Below are 24103 nucleotides of genomic sequence, written 5' to 3'. Positions count from 1 at the left end.
TTTATATAATAAATTACTATCTGGAAAACTTTATGTGCCTTCAAGCCCCATTCCCTTGGCCCACCGCTTCTTGCTTCGAAAGCTATCGGGTGTGAACCCAGTACAATGACAATGCATTGTGCAAAAGATGGATGCATTTCTTGCCCACTCATTTTCACTACTGATAGGAGGAAACCCTTACAATGCGTGTGGGAACAGGAATTGTCTTCAGGCCTTCCTTCTGGTCCTCTTGGTACTTGAGGTACTAAGTGAAAATTCCGGTTTATATCTGACCCATCTTCTTATGGTCATATATCAATATGCAATTCTTGGTGCAAGTTTTATGGTCAAACTACATCTTTGCGAGTTGTTATATCTTAACTTGCTGGCCATGTCTTTAATTTAATTTTTTCTGTGCAAAATGTAACAATGTGAAGAAGAAAAAAGAAAAGAAAAAGCATTTAGTTACCATGCATGGAACTTAAGCAATTTTTGTTTTGTTTGAAGTTCTGTTATGAAAATATATATTGTTCCTAGATTGAAATTGCAATTATTTTGTGTACAAATTTTACATTATGTAGCAAAATTATTACTTCTAAGATTAATCATAATTACTCAGGCCTAATCTACATCAGAACAAAAAACTACTGAAGATTTTCTAACATGAAGACTCTGCCAACAGCAGTTGTCTGATTATTACTTCTAGTTTTAAATAAACTATGAACGGATTTTGGCAGCATGTTTTATTCAGTATTCTGTTAGAAATAAAAAAACTATCCTAACCGTCTACGTCCTTGAGGAATAATTTACGTTACTGCACCGTAACGTTTAAAAAAATACATTACCTGCAGCTGCTCTGATGGTTTTTCTTAGAAGAGTGATAGGCAGGTACTCACAACAAACAATTCAGTGGTTGTTTAACATACAGGAGGGAAATCAACACTCATTCGCAATGAATTTGTTCAAAGTATTGTAAATGAGATGGATTGATGTGACTGACTTTCATTGACATGATATAAAAAATGGGAGATGATGTTAACAAAATACACTCATTAATCCACCACCAATGTAGCACCACAGTATCAACAACTAAACTTGAAATATATATTTTAAAAACTCCTTAGCATGGTCCTATAAATCTCCCATAGCTACAATGATATTGGCAAGGGCAGTGCGAGCATCACTTTCATCGAACACTTGGAGCACTTCCATAGCCAGCTGTGAGTGCTCCTTCTGTAATTCCTTGGTGAGGGGAATGCCAGGACCTCTGCCCACTGCATTGTGAATCTACAGAAAAAAGAACATTTTTATTATTAGAGGAAAATTTTCCTTTGACTTCAAGAAGTAATAATCATGTTAGATGACTCAATGTCAAACAGTTACAGTACACAATACCTCAAAATCGTAATGAATGAAAGATCTGTGCTGAACCGAGAAGAATGGAATATTTTCAGTACGTTTCAAATTCTCTCCCATGAATACATTATTTCTGTCTTAATCCGTTTGAACCGGCCAGAGTTGGCTTTTCCCTCGAACTCAGCAAGGGATCCCACTTCTTTACACATATCATTGATATACATAAGAAAACATGAAGGTCCAATAATACTGCCTTGAGGAATTCCCCTCTTAATTTTTACAGGATGAGATAAAGCTTCGCCTACTCTAATTCTCTGAGTTCTATTTTCTAGAAACATAGCCACCCATTCAGTCACTCTTTTGTCAAGTCCAACTGCACTCATTTTTGCCAGTAGTCTCCCATGATCTACCCTATCAAATGCCTTAGATAGGTCAATCGCGATACAGTCCAACTGACCTCCTGAATCCAGGATATCTGCTATATCTTATTGGAATTCTACAAGTTGAGCTTCAGTGGAATACCCTTTTCTAAACCCGAACTGCCTTCTATCAAATCAATTATTAATTTTGCAAACATGTCTAATATAATCAGAAAGAATGTCTTCCCAAAGCTTACATGCAATGAATGTCAAACTGACTGGCCTGTAATTTTCAGCTTTATGTCTAATCACCCTTTCCCTTATACACTGGGGCTACTATAGCAACTCTCCATTCATTTGGTATGCCTCCTTCATGCAAACAATAATCAAATAAGTATTTCAGACATGGTACTATATCCCAACCCATTGTCTTCAGTATATCCCTCGAAACCTTATCAATTCCAGCTGCTATTCCAGTTTTCAACTTTTGTATCTTACTAATAGAACATATAAAAGAAATAGATGGTGTGCAGAGGAAAGCAGCAAGTTTTGTAACAGGAGATTTCAGGAGAAAAAGTAGTGTATTAGAAATGTTAGAGGAACTTGGGTGGGAAACTTTAAGTAAGAGAAGAGAGAAAACTAGACTTATAGGATTATATAGAGCCTATACAGGAGAATAAGCATGGGGAGAAATCTGTGAGAGGCTTCAGTTGGAAAATAATTATATCGGCAGAACTGACCACAAGTATAAAATTAGAAGGAATTTTAGCAGAAGCGATTGGGGTAAATTTTCATTCATTGGGAAGGGCATGAAGGAGTGGAACAGTTTACCAGCGGTAATGTTTGATCCTTTTCCAAAATCTGTACAGATAAACAAGAAGAGAATAAACAGCAACAGAGAAAATAAAAGAAATGTTAGAAAGAAATGCAGGATATTGTAAATAAAAAATGTGTGTGATTAAATTAATTCCATTCCCTGGTCTATGGAGTTTGGACAGCCGAAGTAGGGGACTGCCTGTAAGGGTGAAGTACAGAGGGGACTTTGAGGGCCCTGGGACCGCTACAGTAGCTGTGGAGGCCCTTAAGGAACTCTGAAAAGTGGTGGCAAAAGGGGCTCTGGTTAAGATGCAGCAGGCTTGCCATCATGTTAGCCTTAGCTGACTTCTTTGCTAGATTCAATTTCCTAGTAGGTTCCTTCAATTTCTCCTTACTTCCACAGCCATTTCTAACTCTATTTCTTTCCAACCTGCACCTCCTTCTTAGTCTCTTTACTTCTCTGTTATAATATAGTGGATCTTTACCATTCCTTACCACCTTTAAAGGTAGAAACCTATTTTCACATTCCTCAACTGCTTTAAACACATCCCAAAGTCTGTTTACATTTTTATTTATCATTTTCCACCAATCATAGTTACTGTTTAAAAACTCCCTCATGCCTGTTTTATCAGCCGTTTGGTACTGCCTAACAGTCCTAATTTTAATATATTCCTTTCTTTCACATTTATTTTTAACTACCACAAAAACAGCTTCGTGATCACTAATACCATCTATTACTTCGGTCTCTCTATAGAGCTCGTCTGGTTTCACCAGCACCACATCCAGAATATTCTTCCCTCTAGTTGGTTCCATCATTTTCTGAATCAGCTGACCTTCCCATATTAACTTATTTGCCATTTGTTGGTCATGCTTCCTGTCGTTCGCATTACCTTCCCAATTGACATTTGGTAAATTGATATCACCCGCTACAATCATTTTCCCTTCCTTATCATTTCACACATAGCTGATTATCTTATCAAATAAATCCGAATCAGCGTCTGCACTACCCTTTCCTGATCTGTACACTCCAAAGACATCAAGTTGCCTATTATCTTTAGAGATGAGCCTTACACCTAGAATTTCATGTTTGTCATCTTTAACTTTTTCGTAACTTACAAATTCTTCTTTCACCAGAGTGAATACTCCCCTTCCTACCATTCCTATCCTGTCTCTACGATATACACACTCCAGTTTCGTGAGAAAATTTCTGCATCCATTATATCATTTCTCAGCCATGATTCAACTCCTATTACAGTATCTGGTGAGCAGAGGAAACAATATGTTATAACGGATGCGGAGAAAGCAGCCAGGTCAACCAGACTCAAGACTTTTTGGGAGAAGAAAAGGAAGACAAATTTGTTGTAGTCTGATTTAAGTGCTCCAATGTGGGCGTAAACTCTGTAAATAAATAAATAAATCTGGTGAGCATATATCTATAAATTAATTATATTCCTTTCTTTACAATACTTCTACAGTTCAGAACTAATATTGTTATATCATCCCTACTTGATTTCCAGTTCCCTGTTCCCTTATCACTGCTCCCTAGACCACCCTGTTTCCCTGAATGTACCTTCCTATAACACTTCTAAACAAATTTCCTAACTTACATGTACCACTGCGGTTTAAGTGAAGGCCACCTGAGCGCAGATCCCTATCTCCTACCCACCCATTAGGATCTAAAAATCTCACTCCTAGTTTCCCATATACCCACTCCATAGTCTCATCTAAATCCCCAATTACCTTCCAGTCAGTATCCCTCCTACACAGTATTCTGCTGATAACAATCTCTGCTTCCTTAAACTTCACCTGTGCTGCATTTACCAGGTCCCACACATTCCCAACGATGCTGGTACTTGTACCTGCTTGTCTTACATTGTTAGTACCAACGTGAAACACTACCACCTTCTCCTTTCCCTCCTCCTTCTCTTCTACTTTCCTCAGCATCTGCCTTAACCTAATTCCTGCATAACAATCTACCCTGGTACCCTTTCCTCCACACACTTTCCCGACATGTCTAACAATGGAATCCCTCATGACCAGAGCCTCAACCCTACCCACCTCATTTAATCCCCTCCCCTCCTGGTCAGTCCTATCTTTCCTGACGGCTGTAGAAGCTACTTCCTCCTCCCTTTTCTCCATCCCATGATCCTGTTCCACCTGTCTTTTCCTATCCACTACTCCACATTTCCCTTTCCTACCTTTTCCCTTTCTCCTACTTCCACACTTCTCAGCAACAATTCCATGTTCCTTATCTTCCCTCGGTTGTTCTACCTGCAGTGACTCGCACTGAATTCTCAGACACCTGTCCTGAATTCTGATCCTGAATGGAGCCCTCAGCCTGCAATCACCTTCCCCTTAAAACATTAGAGCACCTCTCTTCTACAATTCCCCCCTTTTCTTCCCATCCCTCTTTTACACCTACTGTATCCTGTACATTGTTTGAGGGAGGCCTACTTTCTTTCCTGTCCTCTGAGAGAATCCTAATTATCTTCCTCAAACTCTCCAACTCCTCCCTCATACTCCTTAATGCCTGGCCACACCCACAGTTCCTGCACTTGCACTCCTTAGCCATTCTTTACTGAATAATGAAAAGAAAAGGAAAAATAAGCTAACTTATTCTGTGCAAAATAAAAATGAAAAGAAAGAAATATTGTCTAGGATAGTTCACAAAGATCACATGACAATGAGGTAATTAATATATGATTTTTTATTCCTACAACACCCAAACAGGATGCAAATTGCTGTTAATTACTGGAAACAGAGAATATTACATAAGATTTACCAATTCTAAACTGCAGTTAAGTGTACCCTAATTTACTACAACAGAATTCTAGTAAGAGAGTTACTACAGATACCACAGATACTATGCTATGCTACACAAATATTTCACAGTAATTGAATAAATAAACCATTTTCTAATAAAATACTATAATACACTACAATAATTTTAAACTACGTTCAGATACTACTGTCGCCGGTGGTGAGAAGTTCATAATGTGGATGTGATCATTTAATTCTTGTCTTGTCATTATGCTAAAGTTTTGTGAAAAAACTAAGGAACATTCAGACATTTTCAAGGAAGTCAATGAAATATTTCTTTTTGTTGTGAATTTATGTAAAAAATATTAATAGGATTTTCAGGACTCATAAGAAAGACATTTAATTCTATTTATTTAATCATTATGAGTATTGGTGGAGAAAATTATTTTGGTATTGGAGATCTCCTGTAGTGTGCTTGTTGTAACTTGCAATCTGTTAAACGACCTTTTGTACCACCCTGTATTTGCCACGTGGAGGCTTCGATAACAAAATTGCTGCATTTCGCAATCAAAACCTCTAGAATTTGTTGTCCATATATGGTAATTTGTTTTAATTGGTCGGAATAACGACCTTCTTCTTTGCGTATTTCTCAATTTCCAGCCTTTGGCTCCTCGGTAGGAGCAGGGCTCTGGTCCGCGTCTTTGGTTTTCATACATCTTCACCGTCGGACGCACTTGGAGTGTGGTCCTGTTAGTGGGATGTAAATTTATTTGCTTCGGAGTTGACCTTAGACCCTGGTTTTAGCTGTTTTGTTTTGTAATGCCTTAGTTCGTCAGCTAGGCATATCCTTTTCTGTTGGAGGCAATTCCCTTTTATTAACCTTTTTAATTGTGTAATGTAAAATGTAATTTTTCCATCTGGGGTTGCCTCCCATAGCCCTCCATCAATTTAATAATAATAATAATAATAATAATAATAATAATAATAATAATAATAATAATAATAATGTTATTGGCTTTACGTCCCACTAACTACGTTTACGGTTTTCGGAGACGCTGAGGTGCCAGAATTTAGTCCCACAGGAGTTCTTTTACGTGCCAGTAAATCTACCAACACAAGGCTGACGTATTTGAGCACCTTCAAATACCACCAGACTGAGCCAGGATCAAATCTACCAAGTTGGGGTCAGAAAGCCAGCGCCTTAACCGTCTGAGCCACTCAGCCCGGCCTGCATCAATTTAGTGTACGCTGTTTGGGGCTATGCGTCTCTCGCTGACGTGTATTAAGAAGGCAGCAACTCTAAAGGCCTCTGCATTAAATTTTAAATTTCTTTGTAAATTTTTCTTGTAAATTACATGTAATAATCTGTAATAATCTAGTTTCCTTGTAAGATTGTTGTAATTGATTTTATATTCCCTGTTAAATTTTCCTTGTGAATTTTAATTGCAGAAGTTGATTTCATTTTCTTAAATGTAATCTTAATATTTTATTACAATTTTGGTTTTCTGAAGAACCATAGATAGGAACCTCGTGGTTCGATTCACCTTAGTTTTGCTTGATTGATCATGTTACTTTATTTTATATTGCTGTTATTCAACTATGTTAAAATTTTCTTATTTGTTAGTAAATGCAAACTGAAGGGTAACCGCTCGCATGTCTCCTTCCCTACAACGTCATGTAAGATCACATCCTCTTAGGAATCCCAGTCCGCTTCCCACATTCTTTCTCTAGTTGTCATGTTGGTAACCCTGCTAATCTTTGCTTCTAGCCATGTGTATGTTTGTAATTGGTGTCTTATCGCTTGACATATGTTCCTTCAGGTTTATTACTTTTATTATAACCTTATTACCTTGATTTATATGTGCTTTAAATTAATGTGACCAGCTCCAAAAAGGGGGTTACAACTACAATACACTACAATAATTTTAAACTACGTTCAGATGTATTCTAATTACAACAGGTTATTACTAAACATAAACAGAAAAGGAAATTACAATTAAAGTTTGAAATTCGCCAAGACTACTCAAAATAATAGAATAAGCACTCTAATTTCTAATAAGTTGCTATAATACACTACAATAATTTTTAAACTACGTTCTGACGTATCCTAATGCCCTTCTTCATCAGAGGAGTTAACGAGATGAAACTAATGATGTGATATAAGAGTAACTAAAACCGACTATATTCACTAAATATGTAGGCCTAAAAGTCATGTGTTCACCATTTATTGTCTTCTTTATTTTTTTAAATTGAGAAATGCTGCCTTCCAACGAAGGTAGCCAGTAATATTCAGAATACAATCACAAATTTGTTAAAGAAGATTGTAGAATTTATAGTTCTTTATACCCAAAAGTCACTGGAAAAAATGGGACACTGTTGCATACTGGACCCTCCCCCTTCCTTTTTGTGGCTATAAGAGCAGGATAAAAGGGGGTCTAATATGTGAGAATATACAGTGTTCTTAGATAAGTGTAAAAACAAAAGGAAATTATAGATAGGATCATCATCGTAAGATCATCAGGCAAACCAATGTGATATGTTACAAATAAAGAAGTATTTAATGATATTTTGAGTATCTGTTTTGTTAAGGTGAAGTTTACAAGACAATATTGACAGTGATGTAGGTCAACAATGATTCATAATTGTTTTGAAATACATGTAGCCAAGTCTTGAGTTTATTCCCAGATGTGTCTAGTTAAAAGACGGTGATCACCTGCCTTTGCAACATTGCTACATAATGCAGGTCAGGTTATAACTAGAGACAGCTGTGCTATTGGATAATGTGCTAGCAATGTGCTATTTAAAAGGCCAACAGTGAATGGGATAGTGAACAACACTCAGCATACTGTCTCCTCTTTAAAAGTAAGTGCAACTGTAGTGAAAACTAGACTTCAGTTTACTATTACAGAGGGGTCTATGGATACTTCTGATCAGATAGCGTACTTTTTCGTGAGAGTTTTATTATCTTATATACATACAAAACAAACATTTAGTTTACTGCTATTCAATAACTGTACCTTTTCATACTCCACATTCTCAACTGATTCCACTCCTTTATCAATTTCAGCAAACAGACTGGGATCATGCTGCAGGTGGAAGAGTACAGGAGCAGATGTCAAATTGAATGGCAACATGGAGTGCTGTGAACTCATTCTGAATGGCTCCAAATCCAGACAGGCCTAAGATCATAAATCAAAGTTCTCTCAAAAACAAGTGAAGTAACTAATAGAAACAGTTACCATCTGTGAACACAAACAAGAAATGAAACAATAAATATAGAGAGGAAAGAATGTAAAACACACAAATCTTAGATTAAATATTCAGAAGAAATATTTTACAATAACTCCACTGTGAGAGAGACAGGGGGGGGGAGGCGGAGGAGGAAAAATAATTCCTATTCAAGGTAACACTGCTGATTACTCAGTGCTCTGGAGAAAAATGTGCGTGCTCTTATAAAAGGGAAGAAGGAAAATATGTGCAGTCTGTAATAATTTTCTAACTTCTTAAATATGATGGATGTAAACATTACTTAAATAATAGAGCAAGCCCAGCATAGGAGAATGATGGGTGTAAAAGGATGCTAACATAGTTTTACTGACTGTTCAGTGCAGTTTGAGAACAAACTTGGTAACAGTACATAGTACCTACATGTGGTCATGTTATGAACAATCCTGGGAAAACAAAGGCACAGTGTAGTGTGCAAGTCATCTGTCCTCTGTAGATCAGTGGTACTGTGTTGGCCTCCAGATCCCAAGAAAGCGGCTTCAAACCTGGAGGAGGTAGTTGGATTTTTGAAGGGCAGAAAGAAGTCCAAAGAAATCTCTGGTGACACATTGGTGTTTATCTAAGAAAATTAATTAAAACTCAGCCACAGATGCCGAAGAAAGATTCGGTTTACTCTGCTATCTAGTAGTCCAGAGTAAAAAAAACATCAAAATTGACAAGCAGACAGATGGAATCAAATTAAAATGTTTGCACACAGTAGCTGAGGTCATATTATTATTATTATTATTATTATTATTATTATTATTATTATTATTATTATTATTATTATTATTATTATTGCCTGAGACCATACAGAACTACAGTAATGCTTCTTACAACTGATGGGCCGATGACCTTTGATGTTAGGCCCCTTTAAACAACAATCATCATCATCATCATCATCATCATCTTACAACTGAAGCAACTAGAGAAGTTTGTTTACTATTGGAAACACTACAAAGAAAATGCATGGGGTCATTTCTACTACACATATGGACGGTTTCAAAACAGCAGAGAATGTAAAGACAGAACGTGAAACACAAATGCACCTTACAGCGAAGATCAGCCTTTCAGTGGAGACCAATGTACAACACAATGATGGTGACAATATTCTGCTCAAGTCACACAACAACTTGATGACAAATGATATTAGTGGAAATGAAATAATCTCTGTGCCTTAGAAAGAGCTGTGCAATAATAATAATAATAATAATAATAATAATAATAATAATAATAATAATAATAATAATAATAATAATAATAATAATAATAATAATAATAATAATAATAATAATAATAATACTTTATTAGCAAACAACATGCATGAGGCCACTATTCAGCTTCAAACACTGCACTCTATAGCTAAAGCGGGCCTCATGATCAACATTGGAAAGACCGAGTTTATGACCAACATCAAAGATGCCCCTACAACAATGGGGGTCAGTGATACAAAACACATCAAGAGAGCTAAAAATGTGAAGTACCTTGGAGAGTGGATATCGGAGGACCGAAGTGAAACGATGGCTCTTGAACAAAGGAGAATCAAATTAGACAAGGCCTACCATGCCTGCAGAAAACTGTATGCCTCAAAGCATTTATCAAAGAATGTAAAACTGAGACACTACAATGCAGTAGTCAGATCATCAGTCCTCTACACAGCAGAATGCCTATACCTAACTAAAAAGACCCCACTGAGAGCCCTGGAAGTGCAAGAACGGAAATTCCTGAGAAGAATAATAGGGCCAAGGATCCTACCAGATGGAAGGCGATGGTACAAACCCAACAATGAGCTCTACCAGCATCAAGAAAACCTCATAGATGCCATCAGGAGAAAACGTCTGACTTTCTATGGACACCTATACAGAATGGATCCTAATAGATTATCCCATAAGATCTTCAAGGTTGCTAACAAAGGTAAAGCTACTGGATTCCCTTGGACCAAACAAGTGGACAAAGATCTTGCAGAGCTTAATATTAATCAAGCCGCCATTACTGACAGAAATGCATACCGTTTAATGGTCAAAACTAAACCATTCCTAATATCCCTTACATCAGCTAGCCACAAAGGAGCCGGGAATTGGTCAGAGGAGCGCAGGAAAGAATTCAGCAATAAAATGAAGGAATACTGGGCCAACAGGAAGGCTCAAGAGGCCACTAAGAACACAATCCAGTACGCTAAAAGGGGCAGACGATGACAAAAACACAGCTAGAACACAAGCACCATGGTCCACAGATGGCCTAAACGCAAAAAAAAAAAAAAAAAAAAATAATAATAATAACAACAACAATCTGAAACCCATCAAAACATGACGGTCAATGGGGTAAATATTTATTGAAGGACTTCCTTATATACGACATTCCTTGTAGGCATGATGATACATTTGTGGTCTGGACAGGAGGTCTTGAGAAATTTCATCTATTTCTAAACCACCTAAATCAGCAACATCCTTCAATTAAATTCACTATGGATATGGAGTCGGATGGATGCCTTCCTTTCTTGGATGTTCTAGCAAGAAAGAAACCAGGCAGCTTCTTAGGACATACCGTCTATTGTAAGCCTACCCACACAAATCGCTATCTTCATGCAGATTATCACCACCATTCAGCACAAAAACAAGGAATTCTAACGACGCTCACTAAGAGAGCGATACAAATTTGTGAACCATCAAATATCCAGGAGGAGATGGACACACTCAAAGTCACGTTCATGGGTAATGGTTACAGCGATATGCAGATTCATAGAGCCCTGCATCCCAGAGGAATGAACAAGCAAAGCTCACAGAAAGAAGTGAAGGGAACTGCCCATCTGCCTTACATTTACAACACCACATATCGAATTGCCAAGATTCTCCGCAAACACAATATAAAAACGATGTTTAGCACTGTCATTAAAACTGCTCACAGTCTAGGTAAAAGCAAGGACAAATTGTCCCCACTTTTACATCCTGGGGTACACAAAAATACCTGTACTTGTGGCAAGGTATAAATTGGCCAAACATGCCGGTCCATTGGTACCCTTATCAAGGAACACCAACCAGCCAGACAAATCAACAATAGCTGAGCACATCCTATCGTCGGGTCATGATGTCGTGTTCCAAGATGCTCGAGCTCTTACCCACACTAGACACTACAGGTCCAGAATTATACGGAAAGCTGTGGAAATACGTAGAAATCCTAAAAATTTCAACAGGGACACTGGCTAACAATTAAGTACGTGGTTGCCAGCCATTAAGGATTTACGTAGGTAGTTCCCTTCCCTGTCCCTTCACTATTGTTATTTCGTTTTGGTGTTTTCCGAATACATATGTTCCTCATCACTAGATGTTTCATTCCAGGCTTGTGTCAGTGTCATGCTTTCATAATGTGTGTACACCTGTTATCCCTTTCAGACCGTGTATGCACAATTGTGCGGGTTCGTATTTATCCCTGACCATATTTGACGTTTTCTCGGCGCTAGACCGGACTGCAGTGAATGTGCGGGACATGTGTCGTGTATTTCGATTGTTTTTAGTTTGCGCTTGACCGCCAGGGCGAAGGAAGAAGAGTTTAAAAAGCACAGTTGATCGGCGAGATGGCGGGAAGCAGTAGTGCCAAAAGTAAGTATTTATTTATTGCGTTTATATTAATCTAGAAGCTTTACTGAATACCGGAATAATATTCAATGAAGTGTGTACATTGGTTAGTGAACGTAAATTTTGAAGATACATCATCGTATGTGATACCACAAGGTTTTGAATTTTGATACGCACAATTGTGCGGGCTAGGTCTTCTTACAGACAATGCATAATGGAGTGCTGTGTTGTCACACTTGAGTTCTTGTGATATTGCTTTAATATAATGTAATTTTTCATAATAAATCCTGTATGTCGTGATATTGCTTACACCAGCAAACAGAAGTAGGTAGTAGTAAGGCCGAAAGTACTCATTTACATGCCTCATTTATTTTATGTTTCAGAGTTCAAATCACTGGAAAATGACAAAGGAAAATTTTTGGAATTGCTAGAAAAAAGTGACTCTGAAATTGTGGCGTTACAATTAATAAATAAACTTGAAATCTGACGGTGTACGTCTTCGTATATCTGTATAATATATTTGGACTTTTCGTATGTGTTGTTGGACCATTTGCATGGCACATTTGACACTCCTATGTTGGTAACACAGTGTATTCGACTGCCTGAAATTGTACGTTAACGCCACCTATGTGCGAGCCGTGGAACTTGTGGTGAGTTTGAATGCTGTTAGACAGATAGTGCATAACTCGCAAAACTGTGGAAGCGTGCAGGGCGCTTGGAAACGGCTGTCGGCTGTCTGAATTTTGAACTCGCTGGAGCATGACGTGGAGAACTGGGTGTCTCAGGCCAGCTGGCATATTCAGCATGCCTAGTACAGGCATTGAGTGAAAAATATTCTGTATCCCTTTCAGGGATTGGGAATTGTAAATAATGTATATAACATTAGTGTATAAGATGAATAAGGTGAGGTATTTGTTTTAAAGTGTAGTGTTGCCTTGTGGTTGATAGTGATTGTTCGGTTGCTTAATTCATTATGGGTTATTTGGTATGTAATTTTCGTCATTTCTGTAAGTACCGCCTCTCCTTATTTGTGGATACGTTTTTTCTAATTTTTGTATGCGCATCGTAGTTTGTGTTCATAATTTTGGTGAGACGTAATTTATGTTCATTCATTTTCGTCATGTGGACTTGTATTTTTGGAGCCGTAGTATGTGCATTGTGACGTCCGTTAAACCCTTGGTGTGTTTTGGTCTTTTCCCATTTTATTTTTCATATTATTCGTCTTTTTCTGCTAAATTTGTGTATGTTTCTAGTGACGTTCCCTTCATGCGGGTGTTTTTCATTTGATTTATTGCTGCCCGTACTTGTAAATTCTGCCGGTGTTTTACGTTTAATATTATTGTGACATCTTGTTTTATTTATTTTCATTATTTTATTACGGGTTAGTTTCTCCTCTCTAACTGTACATTTTGAATTGTGCACCAAGCAATCTCTATTGACACTAATTTTCCCAAATAAACTGATTTATTTCACCTTTTTATTTTCTGCTAAAGATGTAGTAGTTTGTATTAATTTTTGAATTAATATAGTTTTTGAAAAAGGTGTACAAAGTTTTCTTGTAAATGCTTGTTCTGGTTCTCTTGTTGATCCCACCCTTGTTCCTTGGGAAATGGGTCCCGTGTGTTTAATATTCACTCTTCCACATTTATTTTAATTTTATTTTTGTGTTTTGGTTGCATTTTGGTTTTGTTGCTTCCTTGTTGTGATACGCTTATCCGATGGTGTCACTAGCCAGACATCATTTTGATATCACTTGTGTGAGGGGGCGTGTCAACATCGAAGGTCTTTCGGATGATGATGATGATGATGATGATGATGATGATAATTCTGCTGGTCTTCTTGAAAGACCAGAAGTTTTGTGCAATTCTCAAAGTGACAGTGAAGGAGATGAACCTGATGCAGTACCATCACCAAAATTAACAGCACCCACTCCAAATTCTAGACCTTTACTCTGGAGACGGAAGCCTTTTTTATCGAAACCTACACAGTCACCCTTTAATTACGTGGAAACAGTGGTAAGCACTAGTTTTATTTCTAATTGTATTTTGTAGATTAACAGAAATTATTCAATGGCCTCAGACTTTTTTTTTTTTCATTTTTTCAGGAACACACAGTCAAGAGGCCATTGATATATTTCTCAGAATACTTCCCAGAATATTTTTTTGAAACTACTGCCTACTACACCAACAATTACTCATTGTCTAAGAATGGAAAAGAATTGAAAACTAGTGCATCCACAATTAAAAAATTCTTTGGAGTAAAAATCGTTATGGGGAATATTCCGTATCCATGAATGAGAATGTATTGGCGTGATGATGTACAATTGAACATTGTGGCATCTGCAATAGCTAGAGACAGGTTTTTCGATCTTAGACAGTGTTTACATTTTGTGGAGACTGTTGCAGTGAATTCTGAAGAAGTTACAACTAACAGACTGTGGAAGGTGCAACCAATTATTGACACTGTTCGTAAGAAATTTCTTGCCATCCCATGTGAATCCAAGTCCTACTCTGTCGATGAACAAATGATCCCGTTTACTGGGCGGTGTAAGCTCAGACAGTATGTGAGGAATAAACCAAGGCCAGTAGGACTAAAGAATTTCGTTATTACTACCTCTTTTGGATTAGTAGTAGACTTCAAAATTTACCAGGGCACAATCACACCATTACCAGAGAGACAATTGGGACTAGGGCCTTCAGTAGTTTTGCGATTAGCAGACTCTTCCACCTGGTAGTTATGTATATTTTGATCGCTTCTTCACAACTGTGGGACTGATGGATAAGTTGATAGAACTTAATCAGGAGGGTACAGGTACCATCATGGTTAATAGGTTGAAAGGGGTACATTTCAGTCAGGATTCAAAGCTTAGACAGAGTGACTATGAAGAATTTTGTAGAAACGATGAGAAGTTGGTAGCAGTGAAATGGCAAGATAGCAAGTGTGTTACACTTTTGTCAACATGAGTGGAGCAGAACCAGTGGCAAATGTGAAAAGATGGTCTAAGAAAGAGGGAAAATATAATGAGGTACTATGTCCCTTTGTTGTATGCTGTTCCAATCCATGTATGGGTGGTGTTGATATTTGTGACCAGCAAATGGAGTGCTACCGTACATTGATAATAACCAAGAAATGGACCCTCAAGGTATCCCTGCATTTCTTGGACCTCGCCTTGGTAAATGCATGGGTGGAATACTGGGACGATTGCAGAAAGGCTCATATTCCTGCCAAAGATAATTTGGACTTGCCTGGGTTTCGAACAGCTGTCTCAGAAGCCCTAATTGCTGCACCAACCAAAAAACATAGATATTCAACAGAAGATGACTGCTCCAGCGGTGACGCATCGAGAACTAGAGTTGCGAAAATCCCTGCTCTGGACAAGAGACTCGATAGCTATGATCACTGACCTGTAGTTGATGAATTAAAATCGGCAAGGTGCTGCTGCCAAAAGGACTGCAAGAGTCGAACTCGTACACGATGTACGAAGTGTAATGTGTACTTCTGTTTGAACAAGGATTTTAACTGTTTTAAGTTGTTTCACACTATGAATTAGAACATTTGAACATGTACTGAGCTGAATTTGTGTGTGTGTGTGTGTGTGTGTGTGTGTGTGTGTGTGTGTGTGTGTGAATTAAGTCTTGACACGCACAATTGTGTGGGTCCTTTTTTTCGGATGTTAGTTTTTATTTTGTAAAATAAACTATCAGTATGTGTACTGAGGATCACTTTAGTCAGTTTTTGACATGCAAACAAAAATTCACACATCCAGTTTTCTTTCAGGTCTGAAAGGGTTATGTGACCTCCTCTCAGACTGATTCTGATGGTGCCGTCAGCTTCCGCTTTGAATGCTAGCACTGTACCACGAACAGTGAACCATCTGGTGATGAATGAACGTACCACTTCTATTACTGACGTCTAAATTCAAACTTTCATTCTTGCAGAAGTCCTCTTCGTGAACAGTCGAGATTTTCTTCTGAAGATGCAGAGCAAAGATTTCTGCAAAACATAAAGAATTTCACCTTTCTTTCTTGACATGGCCCAAAAAGCCTATATCATGTCTATAATTATGGGCCGTGAAAGCATCAATGGTAACATCTTAAAAAAACACTCTATAAAATATGAAGGGTCCAGGGGAATAACTAGACAACTCCATTTTTTCTGATTTGTTTGTTTTTGGTCATAAATGTTACTCACATTGAGGTCTACATGATGGTAGATTTTCGAGGAAAACAACATGATATGTCCGGAGATATTGAACAAATAAAAATACCTATACAGGGGATAAACCTGTTAAACGCCATCTGAACAGGGAAAGAACTTGTTAACTATATTCGTGTTTCCTTTGCGCCCGGCAATAGCGCTGACAGCAGGCCTGAGTCAGTAACCCGCCATTTTGCCTTGGTTATCTGTTGCTTGTGTGTTGTGGTGCTTGTGTTTCCCGTGACCAGAAGTATTGCAGTGACCTGTCATACATTATTTGGTGTTGTTTCATCACTATGTCCAACAATCAATCTTCCAATGAGGAAGTGAATAACATTCCAACTGTTGTCCACTTCAAGGAAGAGAAAAAGACATGGCTGTTTAAGTGATGTTAAGAAGAAGTTAAATCTACAAAGTCAAGAGCAGGGTGTGTCATGTAAGTGCCGAAGTAAATGTTCTGAAACTGTTGCTGAAAATGACAGGAATCTTATCATAAAAAAACATGACTGAAATGAACAGTAACGATGAAGTCAATTTAGATTTAACAGGTCTTATTTCTATACTGCTAGTGAATCATAGAACAGCCAAAACTGAGGATGAAGCAAGGTTTAGGGATGCAACTTATTGTTATCGGATCCGTTTTGTATGTGATGGAAGTCCAATAGAAGTGCAAATGTGCAAAGATGCCTTCATATCGATACATGGCACAAGTAGAGGTAAAGTTGATTATATTTTATCTGCAATGAGAAGTACAGGCCTACCTCCTGAAGATGGAAGAGGTAAACATCATAATCAACCTCATAAAATAAGTGACAAAACACTAAATTCTGTTCATAATCATATCGTGTCTTTTAAAGGTCGTGGTAGTCGACTACAGCCTAAATTGGTTCATGCGTTCATGAACGTACCATTTGTTGATAATTTTCGCTGTTTTCGGTACCTTCCCTATTTTTCTAAATCTATGTTACATGTTGTTCTTACCTTAATTACTTTTTTCGGTCTGGCTACTTTTCGTTAATTGATTACAAGTTTCCTTCGACGTGCAATCATGTCACAGGTTAAACGAACTCTGTTCGTATATTTTCCTTCTCTTCTTCGCTGCCCTACGTCATTCCTTTTTGGTTTTTGATTGGTTGCAGTATCTTAACATGACTGCTTACGTCACTGGCAACTTTTCTCTTGATTGGTACCGAAAGTGTATCCTTCTGCGCTTTCTTGTCCTTTCATTGGTTCCTTTCGTTATTTGCATTTAGTATTTGTTATATTTATTAATTGTAAATTTTTAAAGATATTCTTTCTGGGCTCCCTCTTTCTTATTATTTTGTTATTTTTTGTTAAGATTTCCATGCACAGTTTGTAAATTACTTCTGTTAGTTTTGCAGCACTATGTTGCGTCCCTTCTGGAATCTTCCTTAGTGCTATTTAAGGGACAAGCCTACGGGAATGCTTCGCCTTTACATTCCGGGTCTGGCCGGAATTGCCGCTGGTGTTCTACAGCAGCTCCTATGCTGTACTTTCATTAGCAACATACTCGCTGCATGCATAGTGGATTAGCGACTTTTCGTCAGCGTGCACCACGCTGCAGTCCACTCGAGGTCATTTACCTCGCCTTCTTCGCTCATGTGTGGTGCGCTCCAAGCATGACTGTCAACCAGCTAGCTGCACTGATGTGGCCCCTGTCGGCCTTGTGTTTTCCACTTGAATATGAAAACAATACCAGCCTAGGGTTTGGTCTTTTTGCACCAAGATCTACTGAATTTTTTAATGACCATTTTTGCTAACTGTGTCTATGGACACGTTTTATCTAGATGTCGGCTGGTTTGTCTACAAAACTTATTGACTGCAGCTCTTTAATGAATAATGAAGTTACTGGACAAAAGGTCCCTTTTTCTTTGAACTTATTACTCCCCGGCGGAGAATTGTGTACTAAAATTCAATTCAAGAACTGTTGCGCTACAGCGTAAAATTTTCTCATAAAAATTTCCTACATTTAACCTTGTTATTTTGATAGCTTTAATCTTATTAATTGTTCATAATTATTCAACTTATTATCGGTCTGGTTTTTAACCAGCCTTCAAAGTAACGGAAATCATTCAGATATTGTATTCTGATTTTTGCAGCTGTCGTAAGACAATAGTCTTAATTATTTACATTTTTATGCGCACAGCCTGTGGCAACTTTTTCGCTCAAGGCCAAGCACTGGAATATTATATTTAAACATTAATTATTGTTAAAATTTTCCTAGTTCTTGTTGGTATTTCTACATTATTTATACAATAAATTTTGTAACTGCTGATCTCCTTTCTTATTTCCCGAGAAACCTTGGAAACCCCCTCCGGCTTTCCACTGTTTTCTCCAAAATGATTCCAGAAAAGTATACTTGCCACATGAGCTAAATAATTCAAAAATGTTTCTCATGTTTAAAGGAAGTCTACCCAAACAAGCGCAATATTAGTTATGAAACGTATCGTATAATTTTCAATCGCGATTTTAACATTTTCTTTGGATATACGAGAAGTGATACCTGCAGCTCATGTGACAAATATGTAGCACAAAAGAAGAACCTGGAAGTACAAATTGCAAAATAGAGAAGTGATGAAAATAAGGTACAATTACAGAAATACCTTCACATTATTGATACAGATCGTGAACTATATCTCAGGAGAGCAAAGGCACTTTATGACAGAAAAACATCCGCCAAGAGAAGTAGCCGACAGAGCGAAAGTAAGGAAGCAATCGGTATGGAGTTTTGTAAAACATTCATAACAACCAACGACACATACCGGTATTACAAAAGACAATTATCCGTTTATGCTTTCAATGTCCATGTTTTATCCAGTGGTGAGAGTGTTTTTTTTTTTTTTACATGTATCCCGAGATGTCATATCATGGGCATTTATTCATCAACGAACAATGTCATTTGGATGTATTGATTGTGTAGTCTCGGATGGCTGAACAGTCCGATTTTGGATGCACAGATTTTATTGCAGTGACAGCACACACTAGTAGTTGCAGCAGATGATTGTGCAAGAACGCCATCCCTCACATTCGCTCGTTCTTTCCTATGGTTCCTCCTCTCAGCTTCTAATCTTCTCCTATCTTTTTCTAGATGTTCAACTCCGTTGTATACAATGCTACGCCATTTGGGCCTATCCTCGGCTGTAGTTTCCCCGCTGACCGTATCAATATGACATCTTTTAAGATTACACTTTAGAACATCCTTATATCGTTTAAGCTGCCCTCCATGGTTACGCTGGCCATTCTTTAGTTGGGAGTACAAGATTTTCTTTGGGAGGCGTGTATCTGGCATGCAAACGATATGACCAACCCAGCGTAGCTGATGCCTGACTATCTTTGCCTCCATGCTTGTAGTGTTGGCTTCCTTGAGGATGCTAATGTTCGTTCGACAATCTTGCCATTTAACTTTCAGTATTCTCTGCAAGCATTGTTGATGGTATTTTTCCAGGCATTTTAGGTTTCTCCTATAGGTTGTCCAGGTCTTGCAACCATAGATAAGAGTAGGATAACAGCATTGTAAACGTACAGTTTGGTTCTCACACTGATATCATGATGTCAAACACTCTTCCTATCTTCCCTTCTTAGGAGACGACTGAAAGCCGCACTAGCGCATCTTAAACGATAATGGATTTCTGCATCAATGTTTGCACATGTCGAGAGATGGCTTCCAAGGTAAGGAAAATGATTCATGTTCTGCAGAGACTGGCCATTGATTGTAATAGCCGGAGTTCTCTTATTGGAATTAGATGCCGACTGGTAAAGGATCTTAGTCTTATTAATATTAATTTCCAGTCCAATACTTTCATATGCTTGATAAAAAGCATTGAGGATTGATTGGAGATCTTCCTCTGTGTTGGCTAAGATAACATTGTCATCTGTGTACTGAAGCTCTATAAGTGACACTGAGGACACCTTGGTCTTAGCTTGCAGTCTGTTAATATTAAACAGATTTTCATCAGTTCTATACAGAAGTTCTACACCTGATGGCAGTTTATCATCCACAAAGTGTAGTATAGTTCCAACAAATAGTGAGAACAATGTTGGAGCAATTACACAACCTTGGTTGACTCCAGTAGAAATACGGAAAGGGTCTCCTGGTTTTGTATTAGAAAGAACAGTAGCAAACATGCCGTCGTACAGCAGTCTGAGTATCTGTATGTATTTGTTTGGACATCCAATCAGAGCTAGAATTCTCCATAGAGCTTCTCGATTAACAGAATCAAACACCTTGACAAGATATATAAAAGCCATGCACAAGGATTGGTTTTGCTCTCTGGACTTTTCCTGTACTTGTCCTGCACTGAAAATCATATCAATTGTACTTCTGTTTGGCCTGAAACCACACTGAGTTTCTGGTAGACACTTTTCAGTCAATGGCAGTAGATGATTAGACAATACTATGGCAAGAATTTTTCCTGCAACAGAGAATAATGATATTCCTCTATACGGTAATTGTTACACAGAGTCTTGTTCCCTTTCTTGAAGACAGTGATGATGGAAGCATCCCGTAGGTCAGCAGGGATTGTTCCCTGTTCCATATTTTCACAATCAACATGTGTGTATTAGGTGGCCATGACTATATCATTACTTATATGAGAAGCTCTGTATTAGTACTTTTATAATTCTGTTTTTTCTGAATTGATATAGATTTGATGCTGTTGTTATGAAACTTAAAAGTCATCTTTGTAATATACACTTACTGGTGTCCTGAATTTTATAGTAGTTTTTTTGGAAAATATGAAAATTATGGTGCTGTGAAGGATTAGTGACAGTTGCTATGGTTATTATAAACAAGTCTTTTATATTCTTTGAAGATTAAAGTTTCCTTATACGGTGAATATTTTAACATTATGATATTTTATACACTTTATATGTATTTTATCTATATCATGAAGAACTTGGCATATTACCTATTTGTTATTGTTCTGTATATTATCTAAAATTAACTTTATGTGGAATACATAACCTCTCCTGGCAGTGAAAAGGACAGTGAAATGGACAAAGACTGGAAGAAGAAAAATACTTTTAGATGTGCTACCTGGAATGTACAAGGTATCTCACACAAAGATGACCAGCTGGACGACATTCTCGCAAAAAAAAAAGACATTTTAATTGTGGCAATTTCAGAAACAAAAAGAAAGCTTCAGGGATCAAAAGAGACAGTAAATTATTTACAGATTTACAGTGGGGTTGACAGAGATACTAGAGCACAGGCAGGTGTACTGCTCATGGTACACAAAAGATTAAGATCAACAATTGATAACTACACTTTTTGGAATGAAAGGATTATCCAATTAAGACTAAAACTATTCAGGGGTTATCTTACAGTTATAGGGGTATACGCTCCAGTGGAGGGCAATTCAAACGAAAGTGATGGGTTCTATAATGATCTGCAAAAGATAGTCAATAAAATTAACAAACAAGATATGCTACTATTACTGGGAGACTTCAATGCCAGAGTTGGTAATGAGAAAATTCAGAATCACATCGGAATCCACGGAGAAACAACCCGTAATAACAATGGAACGAAATTAATAGATTTCACTGTCTTCAATCAGTTAAAGATTATGAACACAATGTTCCCACACAAGGACACCCACAAGTATACGTGGTCTGCACGAAATCAGAAATCGATTATAGATTATATCATTTGTAATAGTAAATTGGCAGATTTAGTCTTGGATACAAGAGTCTATCGAGGCCCTGAATTGGAAACTGATCACTATCTATTAGTAGCACCTATTCGTCTGAGGCCTAGATGGTATAAAAGAAACACACAAACAACACAAGAAATTAAAACTCCTTATAAGGTTAACCTATTAAGAGACCCCAGTATAAAATGGCTGTACCAGAACAGACTTAACGAACTTACACAGATGACACAGTGACAATGTGAAAATGGAGTGGTCTAATTTGTGTTCAATTTTAAAGCAGTCTGCTTTTGAGAGTTTGGGAGTTAAGAAAAAATGGCAGAGGAAAAAGGGTTTTACGAATCTGGGATGAAGAGATTGAAAAGGTTATTTCAGACAAAAGAAATGCTTATAAAAAATTTTTGTCAACTGGCAAATTAGAAGATAAAATAGAGTATCACCACAAGAGAGCAATAGCAAAAAGGGAAGTGCAGAAAAAGCACAGAAAGAGTTGGGAAAACTTTGTTTCACAACTGGAGACTGATATAACAAGACCACAACCACAGACCTATAAAATACTCAAGAAACTAAATAATGATGTAAAAGAAGACATACGCATTAATGCAATACCTCTAACGGAGTGGCTCATTTATTTTTGGAACCTTTGGAGAGGTTCAAATATCGAGCCATTTCTTCTGCCAACATCTCTTAACAAGTCTTCGGAAATCATTACACTGGAGCTAATACTCAGAAAACTTAGAAATGGAAAAGCATCTGGAGAAGATTCAATAAATGCAGAATTATTCAAGTATTCCAGTGACATCTTCAAGCAAAGATTTCTCAAATTCATCAATTTAATTTGGAATGGCAACAGACCACCAGAGAATTGGCAAAAAGCTATAGTTATTCCTCTTCATAAGAAGGGCAGTGTGAAAGATTGTGGAAATTACAGAGGGATAAGTATACTCAACTCAGGTTACAAAATTTACTCAAATATTGTCAGAGAAAAATTATTCAGGTATTATGAAAATGTGATTGGAAATGAACAACATGGATTTCGAAAGGGACGCTCATGTGCTGATGCTTACTTTACCTTGAAAATCTTAGTCGAAAAACGCAGGGAATTTAACTTGGAAACTCACATAGCATTTGTTGATTTTAAGAAAGCCTTTGACCTAGTTAATAGGAACAGACTTCTTAATATCTTAGCAGAAGATAATGTCCCACAACAGTTAATACATAACATATACAACATGTACAGTGACAACCTTATTGCAATAAAGTTAGGTAATCATCAGACTGAATGGAAACCGATCAGCAGAGGTGTGAGACAAGGTTGTGGACTTTCTCCTTTGTTGTTCATAATCTATATGAACAACATAATACAGGAATGGAGGCATGAAAGGCATGGATCAATCCCAGTCAGCAGATATCTCACACATCTAGATGCCATACTCTTTGCTGATGATGTTGCATTGGTAGCATCATCAGAAGATGATCTTCAGTGGTCAGTATTTAATCTCCAGAAAGTCTCTTCAAAATTCAACATGATCATTTCACCACAAAAGAGCAAAATAATGGCCTTTAAGGGGAAGGACCCTATCCCAAGTAAAATCTGTTTAGATAATAAAATTTTGGAAAGAGTCAACGAATTCAATTATCTGGGATACAATTTATCATACCAAGGGGAAATTGATATCTCTGCAAAAATAACCAAATTTACCAGAACAACAGGAATCATAAATCATATCATGAAGCCATCTCTTGTCCAAAAACACACTCGCTTACGTCTTTATAACACTTTAGCCAGACCAACGCTTTGCTACGGCAGTGAGGCATGGACAATAAGAACTCAAGACATTTCCAGAATTACAGCACGTGAAATGACATTCATGCGCAGAACAGCAGGCTATACGAAATGGGATCGTATAAGAAATGAAGATGTGCTTAAGGGACTGAATGTGAAATCAGTAATCAATTACATCTATGATTACCAAGAAAACTGGAAACGTCATGTTCAAAGGATGGAATCTGGAAGACTACCAAAGGAGATCCTACGCTATCAACCAAGAGGACAGAGATCTATAGGACGTCCAATGAAGCGATGGAAAGAAAATGCAAGACCGTAACAGGCCACATGGCCCAGTACTTG

The 24103-nt window shown here is 37.5% G+C and overlaps 1 protein-coding gene across 1 annotated transcript in view; it reads right to left on the bottom strand.

Moving 5' to 3' along the window:
• Positions 1–618: 618 nt before the first annotated feature.
• The window catches only part of Pdss2 (Decaprenyl diphosphate synthase subunit 2), a 176365-nt gene continuing 152880 nt past the window's right edge, over positions 619–24103 (bottom strand). The window contains exons 5-6 of the mRNA XM_067138897.2: positions 8288–8449; positions 619–1266 (exon numbers count right to left, since the gene is read on the bottom strand). Coding sequence (XP_066994998.2) covers positions 1111–1266; positions 8288–8449 — 318 coding nt within the window. The 3' untranslated portion in view covers positions 619–1110. The remainder of the gene's footprint in view (positions 1267–8287; positions 8450–24103) is intronic.

The sequence above is a fragment of the Anabrus simplex genome, chromosome 1, assembly GCF_040414725.1.
Source record: "Anabrus simplex isolate iqAnaSimp1 chromosome 1, ASM4041472v1, whole genome shotgun sequence".
NCBI lineage: Eukaryota > Metazoa > Arthropoda > Insecta > Orthoptera > Tettigoniidae > Anabrus > Anabrus simplex.
This window is presented reverse-complemented; position numbering and strand designations above follow the sequence as displayed.